This window comes from Ammospiza nelsoni, chromosome 1, assembly GCF_027579445.1.
Source record: "Ammospiza nelsoni isolate bAmmNel1 chromosome 1, bAmmNel1.pri, whole genome shotgun sequence".
NCBI lineage: Eukaryota > Metazoa > Chordata > Aves > Passeriformes > Passerellidae > Ammospiza > Ammospiza nelsoni.
The window spans coordinates 92,480,359-92,498,893 of NC_080633.1; the positions used below are offsets into that span (position 1 = coordinate 92,480,359).

General features: G+C 43.9%; 1 protein-coding gene across 1 annotated transcript in view; it reads left to right on the forward strand.

Moving 5' to 3' along the window:
* The first annotated feature begins 4,841 nt into the window (after positions 1 to 4,841).
* Positions 4,842 to 18,535, forward strand: part of TMEFF1 (transmembrane protein with EGF like and two follistatin like domains 1) — a 114,271-nt gene continuing 100,577 nt past the window's right edge. Inside the window, exon 1 of the mRNA XM_059476968.1 lies at positions 4,842 to 5,076. Coding sequence (XP_059332951.1) covers positions 4,842 to 5,076 — 235 coding nt within the window. The remainder of the gene's footprint in view (positions 5,077 to 18,535) is intronic.

The window sequence follows — 18,535 nt, forward strand, 5'->3', positions numbered from 1 at the left end:
CTCAACGTTTTTGTGTTTCCTTGAGTCTGTGAACACTGTTCAAATTCACACTCTTAATATTTTTGATTTTTTCTTTACAAGTACAGGAGTTGGGAAGAGCTTTATTGGGGGGTGAGAAGGAAAGCTAAGACTAATAAGTACAGTTCTCTGTCAAAATACCTGGCAAGAGCAGGATTCCTTGTGTGTCTGATGCACAAGGCCGCAGGGGGCTCCAAACAGCGCTTTGATGGTTTCACTAAATTATAGATCTCTGTTCTCCAAGACAAAATAAACTAGAGCTTTCACAATTAAGTGTATCTGTATTGTATCCAGATTTCTGGCAAATGAAATCACTCTCGCTGTTCTGGCAGCTTCTCTCTGTTCCTTCATATCCCTGTCTCCCTTTGGTTGTACATCTTCATTTCTACAACTACTGGAGAAAAATCAGGGGGGAGGAGGGCAGAAATTTCGTGTGCATCAGCAGGGGACTTAAAAACTGCTGGTGGTATTCAAGAGTTCATCAAAGATGACAATTTTCAACAATCTGTATAGCTTCCTACTTTCACAGAAGAGAAGTTGGAGGTGAGCAAAAGTGAAATTGATGGATAATTGCAATAAAGTTACATTTACTTGCCAAAGATGGAATTACCAAATGTGGCAGAGTTTAGTGTGATCCCAAAGACATACAAGGTCTGTCATTTTGTTGGTGTGGTTTTCCCTCCGTCTGCAACAATTTGCACCCCAGAAGCAGCTTGCTCAAATTCTTTCTGAATGCTTTTGCTTTTAAAGCTGGCAGGAAAGTGTTTAGGTTGTTCTTTTTTTTTTTTCTTTTTTTTTTTTTAAATACATATATCAGAGAACAGAGTAGAAATGAAGACCCAGCTGGCATAGTGTGAATTTGCCAATCAAGCATGACTGTATCACTCACTTTAAACTAGCTAGAGATGCTTCCAGACAGACAGAACTGCTCAGATGTGGCTTGCTAGATAAAAAATGGCATGTCATTTATCCCAGGAGTCAAAAAATAACAACAACAACAAAAAGACAAAACCAAACCCCATAAGGTTTACTTACAATCTATCTGGACTTGTTAAAAGATTTCACACTAAGGGCAAATCATGCCTGACAAATTTGGTGTCCTTCCACAATGGAGTTACAGCACTGGTGGATAAGGGAATAGCAGCTGACACAGTCCATCAGGACTTGTGCAAAGCATTTGACACTGTCCTGCACACCATCCTTGTCAGTACATTGGAGAGACATATTTTGATGGATGGAGCACTCAGTGGATAAGAATTTGGCTGGGTTGTCACATTCAAAGGGTTGCAGACAATGGCTCAATGTCCAATTGGAGTCCAGTGAAGAGCGATGCTTTCAGGGTTGGTATTGGGACTGGTGCTGTTTAATGTCTTTGTTGGTGACAAGGACAGGGGGATTGAGGGCACCCTCAGCAAGTCTGGCAATGTCACCAAGCTGTGTTGTGTGACTGACACACTGGGGGCAAGGGATGCCATCCAGAGGGACCTGGACAGGCTTGAGAGGTGCACCTGTGTGAGACTCCTGAAGCTCAATGAGGCAAAGCTCCTGGACTGGGGCAATCTCAGCACAAATTCAGGGAGAGAATGGATGGAGAACAGCCCCGGGGAGAAGGATTTGGAGGTGCTGGTTGATGAGAAGCTCAACCTGAGCCAGCAATGTGCACTTGCAGTCCAGAAAGCCAAACATGCTCTGGGCTGCATCAAAATCAGCATGGCCAGCAGATCAAGGGAGGTGATGCTCCCTCACTACTCCATTCCCATGAGAACCCATCTGGAATACTGTGGCCAGCTCTGGGGCCTCCAAGATAAGAAGAATGTGGACTTGTTGGAGCAAGTACAGAAAAGAGACACAGAGATGATCAGAGGGTTGCAGCATCTCTTCTATGATGACAGGCTGAGACAGTCAGAATAGTTCAGCCTGAAGAAGAGAAGGCTCCAGGAAGACCTTACAGCAGCATTCCAGCATCTGAAGGGGCCCTACAAGAAAGCTGGAGAGCGTCTTATTACAAGGGTCTGTATGGATAGGACAAGGGGCAGCAACTTTAAACTGGAAGAGCATGTGGATGTCCCATCCCTGGAAGTGTTCAAGGCCAAGATGGATGGGGCTTTGAGCCAACAGGTGTAGTGGAAGGTGTCCCTGCCCATGGCAGAAGGATGGCAACTAGATAGGACTTACAAGAACCAGAACTAGATGGAACTTACTAGAACTAGATGGAACTAGATAGTTTCATACCAAACCATGCTATAAACCCAGCATATAGTTTGCCTGTCTAAACTGAAAGACATGACGAACTGAAACAAAGTTGTACTTTAATTTGAGAACTCCCTACAGCAGAGTACCCACTGCCCTGGAAGGGGGATGTTTGACCTGGGAGAAGTACTGTTACTGGTAAAATTTGTTCTGAGACCTATAGGTTGCAATTGTGTGTTTTTTCATTGCTGTAGATGTGGAAGTGGACATAAAGAACTGTGTAAGACTGTTAATAGAAAGGAGGTTCAGAATATACTGAAAAGATGACTACATAATCTTGAGGACTGGGAAAAAAGAAATGGGATGAAATACAACAATGGAAAATGCACTTAGACATTTATAAAGAGCATTATATTATTATTATTATTATTAGTAGTAGTAGTAGTAGTAGTAGTAGTAGTATGGACTGTAAATGACAAATACGAGGAGTAGCCTCTATTTGTCACTCACAGCATGACCTGAAACATCAGTGAGATTTGGTCATATAAAAAGCAGATTGGCTGTATTAGGAATGACAATTTTGGAAGAAATCAGGAGAGATTACCTCAATGGCAGAGACTGGCAATAGTTTGTGAAAAGCTGTTACAAACTGCAGCTATGCTGAAGAAAGCTGAATCCAAACTTATCTAGTGCAGCAAAATCTGAGCTACAGAGGCTCTGACTTACAGGAGGAGAGCAATAAAATGTACTGATAGGTTAGACCTGCAAATAGTGCCTATAAATGTACTAGAGATTCAAATTCAAGGGAAAGAGAAATGACTAACTGGAACACTGGATGTCACAAGAACAAATGGGTATGAATTGGTCTTGAATGTGTTTGAGATAAGGGCTGCTCTGGTCCAGTCATTCAGCAAGAAGTACAGTAAAACAGCATATTTAGTGTACAGTGAATGTAGATGTGTTTCAGGGAAGGAGGTACACAGAGCATTTGCTCCTACAGCTGCAAAATGCTACCTTCAAAACATCTCTGCCAGTCCCATGACCCAAGATCCCAAAGGTTCATCTTCTTAGACAGCAGCATGCAAACCCAGAGAGCTTTGAACACCCTGGCCCATGTACCTCAGCAGCCCAGTTTCATCAGCACCAGTTCCATTCCAGTTAATGCACCCCACCTTACTGAGGAGCAGAGCTCTTCTTGCATCTAGCATCACTAAGTAATTACAGAAGAACATTTTCTTGGCAGAGGCAGCCAGTGCTGCACCCCCTCTGCCCAAAGGAAATTGCTCTCTTAGTAATACAGGACTTAGTCTTCAATGCTGTATTTAAACAGACAACAATCTGACTTTATATGTCTGACCACTGTGCCTACCAAAGCTTACTCCTGGATTTACGGCCTTGCTCTTGACTGCTCTGGTTAACAAACTGCTCAAAGGTCTCCTCACACAAGAGCTATACCTTAGTGCAAGCCAGATCTCCTCACACAAGCTCTACACTTTACAGCCCGTCAGCGGTGTGTAGCAGCGGAGAGATCAAGGAAAAAGGCAGGTTTTATTCCTGAAAAACAAATGGTTTGCACAGTGGATTAAAAAAAACTTGCATGAAACGTGCCAACTGAGACAGGGAAAAATCTCGTTGAATGTAAAGCATTGTCTTGTGTTTTCACTATGTGAAGACAGTCACTGTGCTGTCAATTTACACAAAGCTTTCAGCCACACAGTTACATGCTGAGCATCTGTACTCAAGATATGTGCCTGGTACCTTCTACCTGTGCGGTGCTTCTGACCTCTGAAGTGTCTCCACGTAAGGGACTGGAAAACCCTAGATAGTAAAAGCACTCTGTTAAAAACTCACTGCCTTCACCGTAAATACATTAATTGTCTTGGACTGGTGCAAACGCTCCCGCTATTCATGCCAGGCTTCCGTTCAGCAAAAATTAAACACAACCCTTACAATTAATAGAAGAGACGATCTCTTTGCTTTCTTTCCCAACCCCACTCACGCCGGCTTATTAGTGAATAATAAAACATCACCCCGGACAGTGACAAGCGCTGTGCCAGCGGTCCTCCCTCCTCGACGCCCCTGGGGACCCTCTCTGCCCCGTTCACCCCCGGTGCTGTCCCCGCCTGTCGCCTGTGTCCGCCCGGGACCCGCACCGCTCCCTGGGGGCGGCCCCGCCGTGAGGGCGGGCGCTGCCGCCGCCGCTCGCCCTGCCCGCCGAGCGAGGAGAAGCCCCTCACCTCCCCTCCGGTCCCGGGGGAGGGGGCTGCTATCACGTGTGCTTCCTCCCCCATCTCTCGCTCTCTCTCTCCCTCCTCCTCCTCCCCCTCCGCGGCGGCGGCGGCGGCGGCAGCAGCCTCTCGGCTCCGCTCCCTTTGTTGCAGGCGGAGCGGCGGCGCTGCCGGGCGCCGCGCACAAAGGAGCGCGGCCGGGGCGAGGCGGCGGCTCCGCGGGGCGGACGGGCGCGGACGGAGCGCGGCCGCGGCGGGGACAGCCCTGCCCGCGCCCCGGCGGTAGCAGCAGCAGCAGCAGCAGCAGCGGGTCCGTGCGGCCGCTGCGGCGGGGATGCTGAAGGTGCGCTCCGGCGCGGCGGAGAAAGGAGGGTCCCGCCCGGGCGGCGCCGCGGGCTCCGGTTGATGCTGCTGGCCTGCCGCCGCCATCCCGCTGCTCCTCGGCCGCCCCTCGCCATGCTGGGAGACAGCCCGGCCGCCGCCCGGCCGCTGCTGCGGGCGGGACCCCCGCTGGCGCTCTGCTACACCTCGGCCCTCCTGGTGTTCGCCCTCTCCGCGCTGCCCGCCGGCCGCGCCTCCCATCCCCTGCCCGGCTCCGAGTGCCAGGGCGGCGGCAAGGGGAAAGGCATCAACTGCTCAGGTAATGCCCCGCCGGCTCCCGCCCGCGCCCACCCCTGCGGGCAGCCCACGCGTGCACGTGGAGGGAGGGCTGAGCGCGGCCCCTCTGCTCCGCCCGGCCCGGCCCGGCCCGGCCCGGCCCGGCCCGCCGTGCCGCTGCGGGCGGCGGAAAACAAAGGAGCGGCGCCCGCCCCGGCCCCGGGTGCGGCGAGCCGGCTGCCCGGCCGGCCGGGAGATGCCCCTCTGCGGGGAGCCCCGCTCCGAGGTCTCCCGGCGAAGGGAAGGGCTTTGCCGCCGCCTCCCGGCTTTTGTTGCTCCCCGCTGCTGTGTCCCCCGCCGCGGTGCCGGCAGGTGCGCGCCGGCCGCCCCGGGTGCCCCATCCCGCCCCTCCTCCGCCCTGCCCTGCCGCTGCCCCGGGCCCGTCCTGCCGCTAGCAGCGGGTGCCAGCCGGGTGGCAGCCGGGAGAGCAGCCCCGATGGCTCACACGGGCTCTTTCTCAGGGCTCACTCTCGCTGTGAGCAGCCCGGCCACGGAGTAGCCTCTCCGCCCGTCCGTCTGCCGGCTGTCGTAGAGATTCACTCTGGGTGAGGTGTAGGCAGGAAAATACCCCGCGATGTGCTCAGAATGAGCTTTCTTGGTTTTGTTCCTGCTTTGGTTGCATGACATACATAATATACATAATTATGTGCTGGTATTGTAAGGTTGCAGTGTGGTTTGTCATGACAGCAGCATGTTTTCTTAGATCTTGAGGGATAAGATGGTTTTGAAGTAGAATAAAGTAAATACATACAATATAAAGTTTACAGGTTTTAAGAAAGATTTGTTTGTCTTCTAAAACTACTATTTAGAAAAAGGAATTTATTTTTTTTTTCTCTGAAAAATGGCTGTGGAGCCTCCTCTTGCCTTTTGAAATGATAGGTTTATTTCACTGCACGAATCGCCAGCGAGAGCTGTACAAAGTGCCTTCTCCAAGGTGATGAAGGTTTCTCGCCCTGTGCGCGGAGCGCCTCCGCTCCCATTGTCTTCAGCGGGATTGGAAGGCAATTTACACGTTGGGAGGAACTCTCGGTGCCTTCCAGGATAAGGTGCCCAAACTGTACCAGAGATTTCAAGAAATGAGTGCACGGAAGAGCGATCTTCCTGCCAATTACATTTTACAATACGGATAATGCTGCTAAAGCAGGCTATCAAATTCGCAGACCAGCAAACTGTGGCAAAACGGTCTTGCAATACAATAAATCTGCTACACATTCTTGAAATGCTCCTCTTCATTTTACCCAGTTTAGATGTACACTGTGTTACTGTGTGACAGTACCACAATGCTGCTATTTTGCTGCTGCCGGCTGACTTTTCGTTCTGTTTGTAGGAATATGATGGTTATTTTTAAAGAGAGGTTAATAGGTTAATGTGTCACTGGCGTTAGCGGCTTACCCATCAGAGACATATGGGTCATTAGACCATGGCATGAGCATAAATCAGTGAGATTAAATATGGAAGGCTGCTGAAATGTATGAGGAAGTTTCCAAGATGATGTGGAACACAGGGATATCATTATTTAGAAACAGCCACAGAAAGAGGGCTTTCCAGCCTGGAATTAGAAAACTGTGTGCTATATTGAAGGCATTCAGCATGATTTGGTTCTACTAAAAATAGGCACAAGCAAATGTATGTGCTATATACATATTTGTGGCAGGCACTCTTTTCAGGGTAACTCCAAAAATATGGAAGGAAAATTTTGTTTTAAATGCAGTAGTCAGATTCTGCTGTGTGTTAACTGTTTCATGCAAAATGGCAGGGTTTCAGTACTCAACTTTGTTTTGAAAGAACTAACATCAACACACCGTATCTGGGTCAGATTTTCCCCTCACTTACCTTTGCACAGCTTCATTAACTTTTACTGAAGGAGCTACTCCCTGAAAAAGATGAGTTTCCTGTATTTACACGTGGGACCAGCTGTTGGCATTAGCACCCTTCTCAGTGGACTGCTACGATGTACATTGCTGTTTATACTGAAGGGTAAACTTGAGAATGCTACTACTTCTCCATATGACTGGACTCTCTAAATTGCTTTCCATATGCAAAGAAGCGAAATGCTTCTCCTTTCTTCTGCTGTTTTGCAAGTTTAATATGTGCATCAGTTTGACCTGCTGCCCTAACAGGTTTTTTGCACTTCTTGAGACGTTCCTGGGCTGGTAACATTTTATCATTGTTAGACTGTATAGCTTTATTTATTTGTTATTTCTTTTCAGAAATGCTGAAGCCCTCTCCTTTATTGCTACAGAATATGCTGCTTAAGAAAGAGTTTGCTGTAACAAAAGAACATTACAAGGTGGAGGACACAGGGAGACAACATGAACATTAAGATGGCTTTTTCAGCCTTGATTCTGCTGCTTTGGCACATGCATTGCAGCTTGGCCTTTTGTTAAATTATGATATAATTGCATCATCCCTGGCCAAAGGAAGAACATTTGATAAAGTGATTAGAGCAGGAAACAGAGAATTAAGACGTATCTGGAGTTAATTGACAATGTGGGCTTGTGTGTGTTTGCTCATCTGTCAATCCATACTTTCCTAAGCTAATGAAATAAAATATCCCTGTTTTACCCTGAATGGGGTATAAACAAAATAGGTATTTCTTTCTGGAGAAGACAGTACTAGGCTGGTGTTTTGGAGATGTTATATTATTCCCAGTGCTGCCTGTAGTCTTCTTCCCTAACATTCCCAATACTCCCTGCCTGTCCAAATGCTGGTGGTGTGATGCTGGGCTCGGGCTCTGGGGTAGCTGTGTCCTTAGTGAGGGGCTGTGAACTACAGGGGGTTATTGGGCATCCCATGTGTGAAGGTAAGCACAAGGTGTAGTTCCTTCCTGAGCTCCTAATGCAATGGTGCTCTCTGGAGACACAAACTGTGTGTGGACATCGCCAGTTTCAGTGTTAGCCTGGCTGAGTCTCTGGTGTGAGATGTGCTCCGGTCACCTGTGCAGCCACAGGGGTTGCAGATGGATCATAGCTGGCCAAACGCTGCAGATGTGGGTGGAAGGTACATAGAGAGAGACACTGCTCAGTGCACGGTGTGGGTGTGTGCACCTGGGATTTTAATTAACAGGGAGATGCTTGTGTTGTGAGCCTTTCAGTGTGCTGCTCCCTCGTGTGATAAAATTGACTTGCTAGGGTTGATTCCATGCCCCACCTATGAGTCTCACAGACTGTGTGCTGCCCCTGCTCTTTTTAAGATCTCTCTGAGTGAAGTGAGTAAAAGTAAAGTTGTTTCAAGACAGATTATTGAGGATTGAATGAGCAAGATGAGATCCTGTTTAAATGAGATATGGTGCATTTGTTTCCATTACTTTCTTGGATGCCTTCATGTCTGTCCCCCAGATCCCGTAGCAGGAATCCCCCAGGTTTACTATTGATGGACACCTATTATGGTGCTGTTGTAGCTGTTTTTCCTCAGGAGAAGATGAGGTCTAAATCTACTCCTATCTCCTATGTCTACACTTGAGGTGAAGTCTTAAGATAATTAGTGAGTTGGCCAAAATGAGTTTTATGTGCACTATTTCTCACTCCAAACTATTGTGTTGTCTGGAGCCTGGATCCAGGCTGTCCCTGCTGTAACAAGGGAGAGTGAACACAAGCATGTAGCTCCCTTGGCCCAGTCCACGTGGCAGATGTGGCCGTGGATTTTGGAGGATATAAACCTCAGGCACTGCTGGTCTCTGGAGCTCAGCCGTGGTTTCTGCCTGGGCTCAGTGGGGGCTCTGTGAACCAGAATGAGATGTGGCCTCAAGACTGGCTTTCATCTGTGCTTATCAGCTAGAACAGACATATCCTTTGTGCTTTTTGCTCAAATTAAGTGGATGAGGGGTTTTGTTTGCTATATCATTCTAAGTTACACAGAGCAAAACCAATTTGTGCTAAAGATATGCAGCCATGTTGGTGAGAACATTAAGAGCAGGGGATGTAAGAGAGGTACAGGTTCAGGTAAATTATCGTATTTTAAGAGTTACATGTTGTTTTGTGTTTGCATAGTTCCACTTGATCTGAAATGGTAGACAGGAATAATTTGTTATTTTATCTGAGATACTGTGAGTTATGTTCCTGAAAATGAATTATAACAGTCAGGCCAGATAAAATGTGATATGTGTTTGTGCCAATTGAACTTCTGAAGTAAATGATCTAAACTCAGTCAGGTTACGTGCCACTTTGAGAAACTATCATAAGGCATGAATATAAATCAACTACATGTAAAAAGTAAAAGCAATTATTAAAAAGAGAAATTAAAACTCGGACAGTAGCATGCATATATTTGTTTCCCTTTAGTGTAATTGCCTAGACATGAAATGTCCTTGCAATACAGATTCTTATGCTGATTAAAGAGCCAAAAGGTAATTAAAGTAGAATTGAAAGTGTCAGAATAGCAGAAAATCATCTTGTAACAGGTGTCACTCCATCATAGTCACTAGTGGGAACTGGTAGTGTGATGGAGCAATTGAGGCTTGACTGAGGGGATTGGATTGAATCCAATTTCTTTATTGGTTTTTTGAAAAGAGGAATAAAGAAGCTGTGTTTGTTGTGGAAAATAATGCTAAGGAAGCATTCTTCCTGTACCAAGATCTCTCAGATAATTCCTATTAAGGGGAAAACAAGAAGTCTGGTCCTTTTCTTCCTGTTGATGTAGGGATAAATATTTTATACTTATATCTTGTCAGTTTTCTTCTGGAGTTGACAGTAGACTGGATAAAGGGGAGAGTTGATATTTACTTGGATTAGAAAAAAAAGAAGCTGTGGCCAAGAACTTTGGATAGAGAGGTACAAATGCAGAGAATCTGACTGATATTGACAGGAGTCTGTACCCTTTTCCTGGAAAGAGATCATTCCATTCCACCATTGATCCATCAGCTGAAAGCCCTTGTGCCTTTCCCAGGCTGTGGTCAGACTTTGGGGAGTGTCCCCAAAGCAGACAGTGGCAATAGTTCCCTGGATAACAGTACCTGTAACATTTGTGGAAGGAAGAATGCTGAGCATCAGGAATGTTGAAAAAGGATCTGTTCCTCTGACTCAACACTCTTGCATATCCTCCTCACTGAGTGCTCACAGGTGCTGTGGAACAAGAGTGGAGATAGGGGATGTGTTGGTATTACTGAGGTGGAGGTCTGTCTTTTTCTAAACTGACTGTAATGCTCAGCAGAACCAAAGACCAAGGATATTCTTTGTAGAAGTACTCTAAAAAAATGTTCTATCCCAAAAAGAGCTTTAGATTATAAGAAAATGATAATTAAATACTATGCTGGAAACTAAATATTCCCTCTAATTGCTGTAGTTTATTCCTAGATCATCTTGAAATTCTAACGATTTAGAAACATAGAGAAATAGAGGAAGAAAAAGAGAGAGTGTGAGGAGTGGAGCTGTATTTTGTGGAACTCCTAAGTGTGAAAGGAAGAGCTTTTTTCACTAAATCAGTTGATAATAAATTTTATGAAACCATTTCTTGGTCTTCTCTGTATGATATTTTTCTCCTACAAAAGGGTAAGAAGTTACAGAAAAAATCTGATTAGGAGTAAGCTCAGCAGTCAAAACTGTGATCTGATGAAATTAAAGTTTCCTGGAGAACCTGAAATCTGTTTATTTGTCTTGATGAACAGCTACAATGTATCTTTGGTTCTAATTTAGTTCACAGATGGCTTCAGGGGGATGTGAAAGCAGAATTATTTAATCTTGTATTATTAGGACAGTATCTAGTGGTGCCATTAGTTGAGCCATTAGGTATCTAGGATTTATGGATCATATGTTTTTACTATTTGTTTGTTTATTTTAAAGGAGAAAAAAATCCAGGTCATTTTTTCTCTTTAAGACTCTTTCCAGGGAACTTGTGTGTTCTGTGGAGCAAGATGCCAGTGAAAGCCTTTCGTACAAGAGTACCTGAAAGTCTTCAGTTCTCACTGACCCGGTTACATCCCAGACCTGGCTGGCTGGGAGCTGGTAGACAGATCAGGCTCTGCATGCATTTGCATATCTATTGATGTGGATTTCTCCGTTTAGGAGAGCAATTTAATGTTACACTGATATCAGTGTTCAATTTCTTTTACGTTGCTCTAAAACTGCCTCACTGGCAGTAGTGTGGTTTGTGTCATAGTGTGGTTTGTGAGGAGGCAGTGTTTGACTAGCAAATCTGGATTTATTTTAGGATAATTTAAATTCTCATTACAGTAGACAATTTGTAAGGACTGAAAGGCAGGACTTTTCTGATAATAGATTATGTGTTACAGAAACAGCGTTTAAAGGATCTGGTTTGGAATAAAATTAAACCCCTGTAATACCTCTCTTTTGATTTCGTATTATAAAAATAAATTTAGTTGCAGTTGCAGTCTTGAAACACCCACATTATGTAACTATGCTCAAGCTGTCAGGATCCTCATGCATAGTTCAAAAAGAGGGCTAATTAAGACCAGCAGGAAAACATGTAAAAATTAAAGGGAAGAAAATCTGGAACAAGACAAAACTGTCAGTAGTTTTTCTGAAGTCATCTGACTTGTCTTGGTATGTGCTGGGTTTTCTCCACCTTTTCCCATCAGGCTGAGACCTCAGTGTGCTCCTATGTCTCTTAAATGGGAGCAAAACTCTCTGTACTTTTGTAAGATGCATAGACAGAGAGAGCAGCCAAGGAGGAGAGCAGGTACAATGTCCACAAACAGACAAAAGGGTGTTCAGGACACGAAATGGTTCCTCTCAGGTCTTGTCTGGAGGCCAAAACCTCCTGAAATCTGGCTCTGCCTGGCTGTCAAAGCTGTGGGCAGCCTCATTCCAGTTGCCTGGCTTGCTGGCAGGCAACAGCCGTGTTCCTGTAGGAAAGGCCCTGGGGCATCTCCTGTGCCTGCCACGAGTCTCATGGGATCCATGTGGAAGCAGATGGGGTGAATGGGGGCAGTCAGGCAAGCCAGAGAGTTGGAACTGTGCAAACCCTGGTTAATCTGCCCTTCATCACCACAGTGTGTTTGAGGGAACACAAAACGCACACCTGTAGGGGCTCCAACTGCTTTATCCCAGATTCACCCCTCACTGTTCCTACCCAGCTCCAGGAGTCTGACACATGTCAGGGTTCACCTGTGGCTGACCAAAAAATGCTGCTTTAGGAAGTGTTTTAACCAGTCTCGGTTTTTAACCGATGAGAGCCCTGCAGGTGGTGAAGGGAGAAGGGACACAGCCCTCCATGAAAACGTGCTGTCACATCTGCTGCTCTGTGGCTATAGAAAACCTCCTGTAAACACACATATTTCAGCAGTGGGTGACAAAGTGTCCTGTTGCTTAAGCCTGAAGTGTATGGAGGAGTTTGTTGTACCTCACAAGAGATTTACTTGCTTTCTTTCCTATTCACAGACACTTCACATATGACTACAAAGAATGAGTGTTTGGATAAACATCATTTGCAGAAGTGGCTCTATTTTCTCTGAAATTTTGAACTGAACAAGATTCTTAGCCACAGCGACACAAAAGCTTGAGAGATGGGATAGTTAAAGGTGTTCGTGCATGTGCCAAAAGTGTTCAGAATAGTCTAGGCATTCAAAATGAATGAGTGCTTTTGAAAATTCAAGTTTTTGTCCTTAAGGATGTCCATAAAACACAAGAACAAGTTATAAAATCTTTAGCTGGTTGGTATAGACAACTAAAACAGAGCTTTCCACAGGTATTTCCATCGAAAATTTGGTAAAAAATTGTGGCTGGATAGCAGTTTGTTGCTTTAAAAATTCAGGGAAGCATTGATCTAATGAAATGTTTACATTTTGCTAATTAGTATTGACTCTGATTGTGTGCCGCCTCTGCCTGATCCCTCTGGGAGAGAGAGAGGTCAGTGTGTTGTGCCAAATGGGTTTTCCTGAGCAGCAAAGAGCAGCAAAAGATCCTTAGACTAAAGAAAGGGGTGTCCTGTCCCCTCCCTGAGCGACATTGCCACGTGCAGTGGGCAGATGAATGGTTCTTTTCCTGAAGCACCACCTCTCTCCCAGAGTTTTTTCTTCATCCTTTACCTCTCCCAGGATTTTGCAGAGACAATTCTGTGAGGCAGAGCTCTTTCTTGCTGTCTTGATTGGAAGTATAATTTTATGGAAGTATCATTTCAAGGTTATAAAAGTGAAAATAAAACAGGCAGGATCCTGTTGAGGTTATAGAATTGTTTTCTCATATAAAACACGGGGTTGGGAAGGCAATTTATTTCATTGTATTTCTACTCTCTTTTAACTGCGAAGGATGTCCTTTTCTTCACTTGTGCAGGTGTTTATACCTACAAAGGATGTCTTTGTGAAAACGGTTAAATGTGTTTGTAATGTGCAAAACTGGTTCTGTGCTGTAAGAAAGACTCTTTTTCATGTGAGAAGCAAGTGGCTATGGTAGGGATGAAACAAAAATTTTGGCTAAAAACCACAAAGAACAAATATCTTTTTTTTCCTTTTTTTTTTCCTGCTCTTTGTTAAAACCTGTGTCTGCAATATGGAACAGTTATCCAGGTGAGAGAACACAATCTCCACATTTGCAAGTGATATTCATGCTGCTGACTGAACAAACAAAGAGAATCACTGGAACCAGGCTCCGAATTTGAGTGTTTTGGGTGATTTATCTACCAGATGGTAAATGCAGTCCAATGTAAAAAATTAGTCTGGGAGCAGGGAATCAATCATTCAGCACACTGATCAGCAAAGGGATTTGGGTGTTATAGCAGAAAAATTAATGAGCTGGCAATCCACTGCAGAGCAGCATTAAAACAAAAGATACTACACTATAATAAAAGAGTCTTCATCCAGAAGACAAAGAGATGAACATCCTGCTTTGTTAGACACTTGATAAACGTAATCTAAAGCGGTGTATTATATACCAAGCCCCTTATATTTGAGTGAAACATAATGACTCAAAAATTCAGCATCAAAATCTGGAGATCAGAGTTAATTTGGAAAAGTGAAGCTTTTCACTGTTTTCACAGTTCTTTCCCAAATACATAGGTTTTTCTGTCACAGGAGCTACTTACTAGTATTCTGTATTATGGGAATAGATATTTCTATTCTATTTAAAGTCACCCCACAGTGCATTCAGAATTACTTAATGAAAGATTATAAGATACCAATACTGGCTTTATGGCATAATTACATCTTTCTTTAAAAGTCTTGAAAATGTGTCCCATGCCTCTTTCAGTTACTCAGGCTACAAGAAATCAGAATAGTTTTACCACCAAAAGCTCTTCATGACTTTTCTCTGATTTTCCTTGTGAAGCATTGAGTCTCTAGAAAAGACTAAGAAAAGGTGGCTTCTGTGCTCATTTTCCACTTTTAAGGTGTTTCTGTTGGGTTTGAATTTTGTTTTTTTTTAATCTAAGGATTATGTGCAGGATAGGCTGTTTGGGGAATGCCATGAGGTACAGGCTGTTCTGTGGGGAGGAAGGGCAGCAGCAGGGTCTGGCCATGCTTGTATGGGGTCACTTGCCATGGGAAATCCTTCTTTTGGTCCCCTCTCCAGCCTAAGGGATCAATGCATTTCTGTGACTGTAGATAACTGAAAGAAATAGGTTGTAACCTGTCTCTTTTCTACTGTGGAAAGCAACCAGAATCTGCTGTTATGTGTCCTCTGTGAGTAAATGCTTTTATTTCTGAAAAGAGTCAATGAGATCAGAGACCTTTGTGCCATATTGTTCTCCAATTTTGGCATTTTCTGATTTGGTTTGTTTTTTTTTTTTTTTTCCTTGGGAGTGAGGATTGGTAGGTTGATAAACAGCTAACAAAGCTCATAACAAAAATCTCATGTTGATCAGGCAAATCTAATATCCAAATTGTCTTTCATTTTCTTAGTATTTCTTAGTATTTCTCCATGAATAATTTATTTAAAAAGATTTCTACAAACAGGGGAAGGGAGCTGATGGTCCGACTTCCTAAGCAGTAGGGCAAAGCCCACTACTAAGGATTTTTCCAGAATTGCTAACCACTGATTAAAATCAACGGGAGCTCCCAGATCATGGTCTTTGTGAAAATCACATTTCTCTTTGTTCAGAGTAAGGAGTAAGAACCTGTAAATTTTAGCTTGACACAGCTGTACAGATTGGAGGTGTAGAAACAATGATATTCCATCGGCTTGCAGCCAGAGCTGTACCAAAGTCATGGGCTCAACTGCTTACATTTCTGCAAGCTACACGGACATGTTTGCGTCCAGTTCAGTCTGGGTTTACTCATGAACTGTACCTCAGCCAGTGTTTGTGTACCCCAGGACTGAATTGTCCTTTTATTCCATTTCAGATATGTGGGTGTGAGACAAAAGGCAGAATTCAGTCATGTACATGTTTACCTGTAAGCTTGTTATGTTTTGTTGGGTTTTTTTTTCTTCCTGCTATATTTATATCAAGATTTGTGCTGGCTGATTTTTTTTTTTCTGCCATTTTGGGAGTGCTGTTACAGACAGCTGACTGAGGCTGTGAAGTGAGTATGGCTGTGGCCCTGCATTCAAAGAGAAAACACAGATGAAATTAAGATTAGCAGCGGCACAATGTCTCCCAGTGCCCCAGCAGTGAGAGGGTGCAGAGCAGGGATGATAACACGTCTGCTGCCCCTCCTCAGCCCATCCCCCTGGCCTGACTGGCCGTGCCTGGGGGGAGGACGAGGTTCTGCTCCATGCTCACTTGGCCAGCTGTCTGAACACCTGGCAAAGTCGAGATGTCCTTTTGCAGCACCTGGGCCAGGGCGGAATGACAGCAACAAGGCAAAGTTCCTTGGTCCTCTGCTGCTCACTGGGTAGTGGCAGCTAAATTTACAGCAACTAGGAGGTGTCCCTCAAGAGCTGTGAGCTGACCCTGGGCATATTTTGGCAGTGGCCCCAGGAGGACAACCCGTGAGCTCTCTAATCCAGCGTTACATTTGCCGCGGGAATCCCCAGCCGGCAGCCGTGAATAATTTCCACCTGCTTCGGACTCTGGAAGAGGCATGATGGGAACAGGGAGGGATGGATGAATATATTGAAGAAAGAGGTGGCCTTCTGCCTGTCCCTTAGGAAAGGCTTGTTTCTGGCTCTGAAATGCTGAGTGTCACAGGTCCACTCAGGTCCAGTGGCTTTGTCCAGCTTGCCGCTGCAGAGATGCCATCAGCTCCCAGCAAGCTGGAGTTCCACCAGTTCTCCACAAACCCAGTGGCTCTTCCAGCCTGTGCCAGCCATCACTGCCAGAGGTGATGAAACAGGACAGCATTCCTTGCTCTGTGTATGCCATGCTGTAGCCTGACTATAAACTCCCAGCCCCTGAAAATCTTTCCAGGCTGGCAAAGGGGCTTAGCAGGAGCTCTGGGAATTGTGTTTTTCCTGGTGTTTCAGTATGGATAAACGAGCTGGCAGAGAGGAATTATTAGCTGTAGATTTATCTGACAAGAATGCATACAGGAGAAAAAATGTTATTTCAGTAAGCTGAGCAGTGATTTGGTTTTTTGAAGCGTAATAGAGTTGTTAAAGTTTGAAAGGAAGGGAGCTGCCTGCTCAGGTTCTTCCTGGCTTCTGTAACTTACTGGAATTACCAGAACTCATTAAGAAACCTAAATGATCAACCAGGGGCTTGTTTGTTTGTTTTCTCCCTGTGACTTTTATGTGGCTGGTTATTTTGTTTCTTTTCCAGTGGTTTTCTGACTGTTTAATTACAGTTTTCAAAACTATACCTAAATAGCATAGTGTATGGGTGTTCAGAGGAGAGAGTTTCTGCAAACCTAATTATGCTCCAGCACCATTCATACTGCTAATGTTTCAGGGATATTACCCATGAGTTAATTTATTTCCTTTTTCTGTATACAAAATAGGAATCTAATATTATTTTACTAAAGCTTGTGTATTGTAAGAATGCACCACAATGATTTTTTTAGTTTATCCTAAAAATCCTGCTGAAGGATTTTTAATGAGAGTGAAGTGCAAGAGGAAACTGAGGTTTTCATATTAATTTGAAAGCTATGAGATCTAACTGTTACATTTTAATCTCTTACATGGAGAGTACCCTCTTGTTGGAATTAACTTCTATTTAGTATTCTAAAAGTGAAAAGGTACTTAGTTCTTTGAAATCAGTAACCACTTAAGATGTTATTATAAATTCTTAATTTTGATATAGACTGGCAGGATCTGTGGTACATTGTCCTCTAAGTAAGTTTTGAAGTGTATTCCTGTTGGTTTTTTTTTTAATGTCTGTAGCTTTAGAACATGCAGTGTTGGCACTAAATTCTTTCAGACCACTATTAACTGCAACAGCCTTTAATTTTTTTTTTAGTTGGATAACTCATGTTTAGGCAAGCCAGTGTTTCATTTCCTGTGTGTAGTAAAGTTCTGCAACTTGCAAATAGCTATTTCTTTCTGTTCCTGTAAATAGAACATTCCCACAAAAGAGCTGACATCCATGCTGACTGTCATGCTGGCAGTGTGTCATCTCCATGGCTGGGGGACATCTGCCATGGCCTCCTTGGTCACTGTTTCTGCACTCAGACCCATGTCCCATTTATTTTTGATTGATCCCACCATGCATTATTTTCTTAACTCTGTTTTACCAATGGAATTAAAAAAATGGTTTAGAAATATATTACAGAGAAGATATATTAGGAACATTATTGTAAAGATTTTTACAATGATTTTGCTCTTGAAATTTCTGTATTTGGAAATTTCCCACCTTGGCAACATAATCAGTAACTTTTTTGTATATGTTTTAAAACACCTCTAAAAATTAAACATGGGCCAGATTAATCTGAAAACTGCTTACAGTTTTTTTGGGGTTTTTTTGTGTTAGTTAGACTTTAAGTCTGAGTGAAAACTTGGATTTTTGAGAAATAGTGGATATGGATACTTGGATATTTTAAATAGAACTTGATATATTCAATGAACAGCTTCCACTGCTGTGAATTATTGCATCCCTGCTTGAATTGCTTTGAGGGAAAAAAAGCATCCAGACAATGAGAAATGCCCAATTAGTGAACATGTCTGGAAAATCTGATTTCAGAAACTTGTCTAGCATTGCACAAGAACATAAAAATTACATTTGCTCAAATAACATTAATTCAGGAATTTTCTTGTTTCTGAGCACTTCATTTGCACTTTTAGTATGGCTTTGCTTAACATAAGTTTCTTCAGGAAAAAAAAAATAAAAAGAGAACAAACCTCCTCACTATCAACTAAGGAAAATACAGACATTTCTAAGGATGAACTGATTTTTAAGTGGCTGTGAGAAAAGCTAAGACCATTATATCCTGGCACAGACCTCTCACTTGAATTAATGGCATAATGGATACCACTGGAAGTAGTTCTTTATCAACTAGGCACCTGAAAAGCAGACATGGAATTTTTCCACACATTTATCAGAAAGAAAAGACCTAGCATAGCAACCCTGGGCTGTCTCTTCAGGCCTGGGATCCCATGTTTTCCAGTGGCTGTCTTTTATCCATCCGTGCCTCTTCCACTCTTGATCCCTCTCTTCTGGCATTCCTGTGGTCTTCTTTCCAC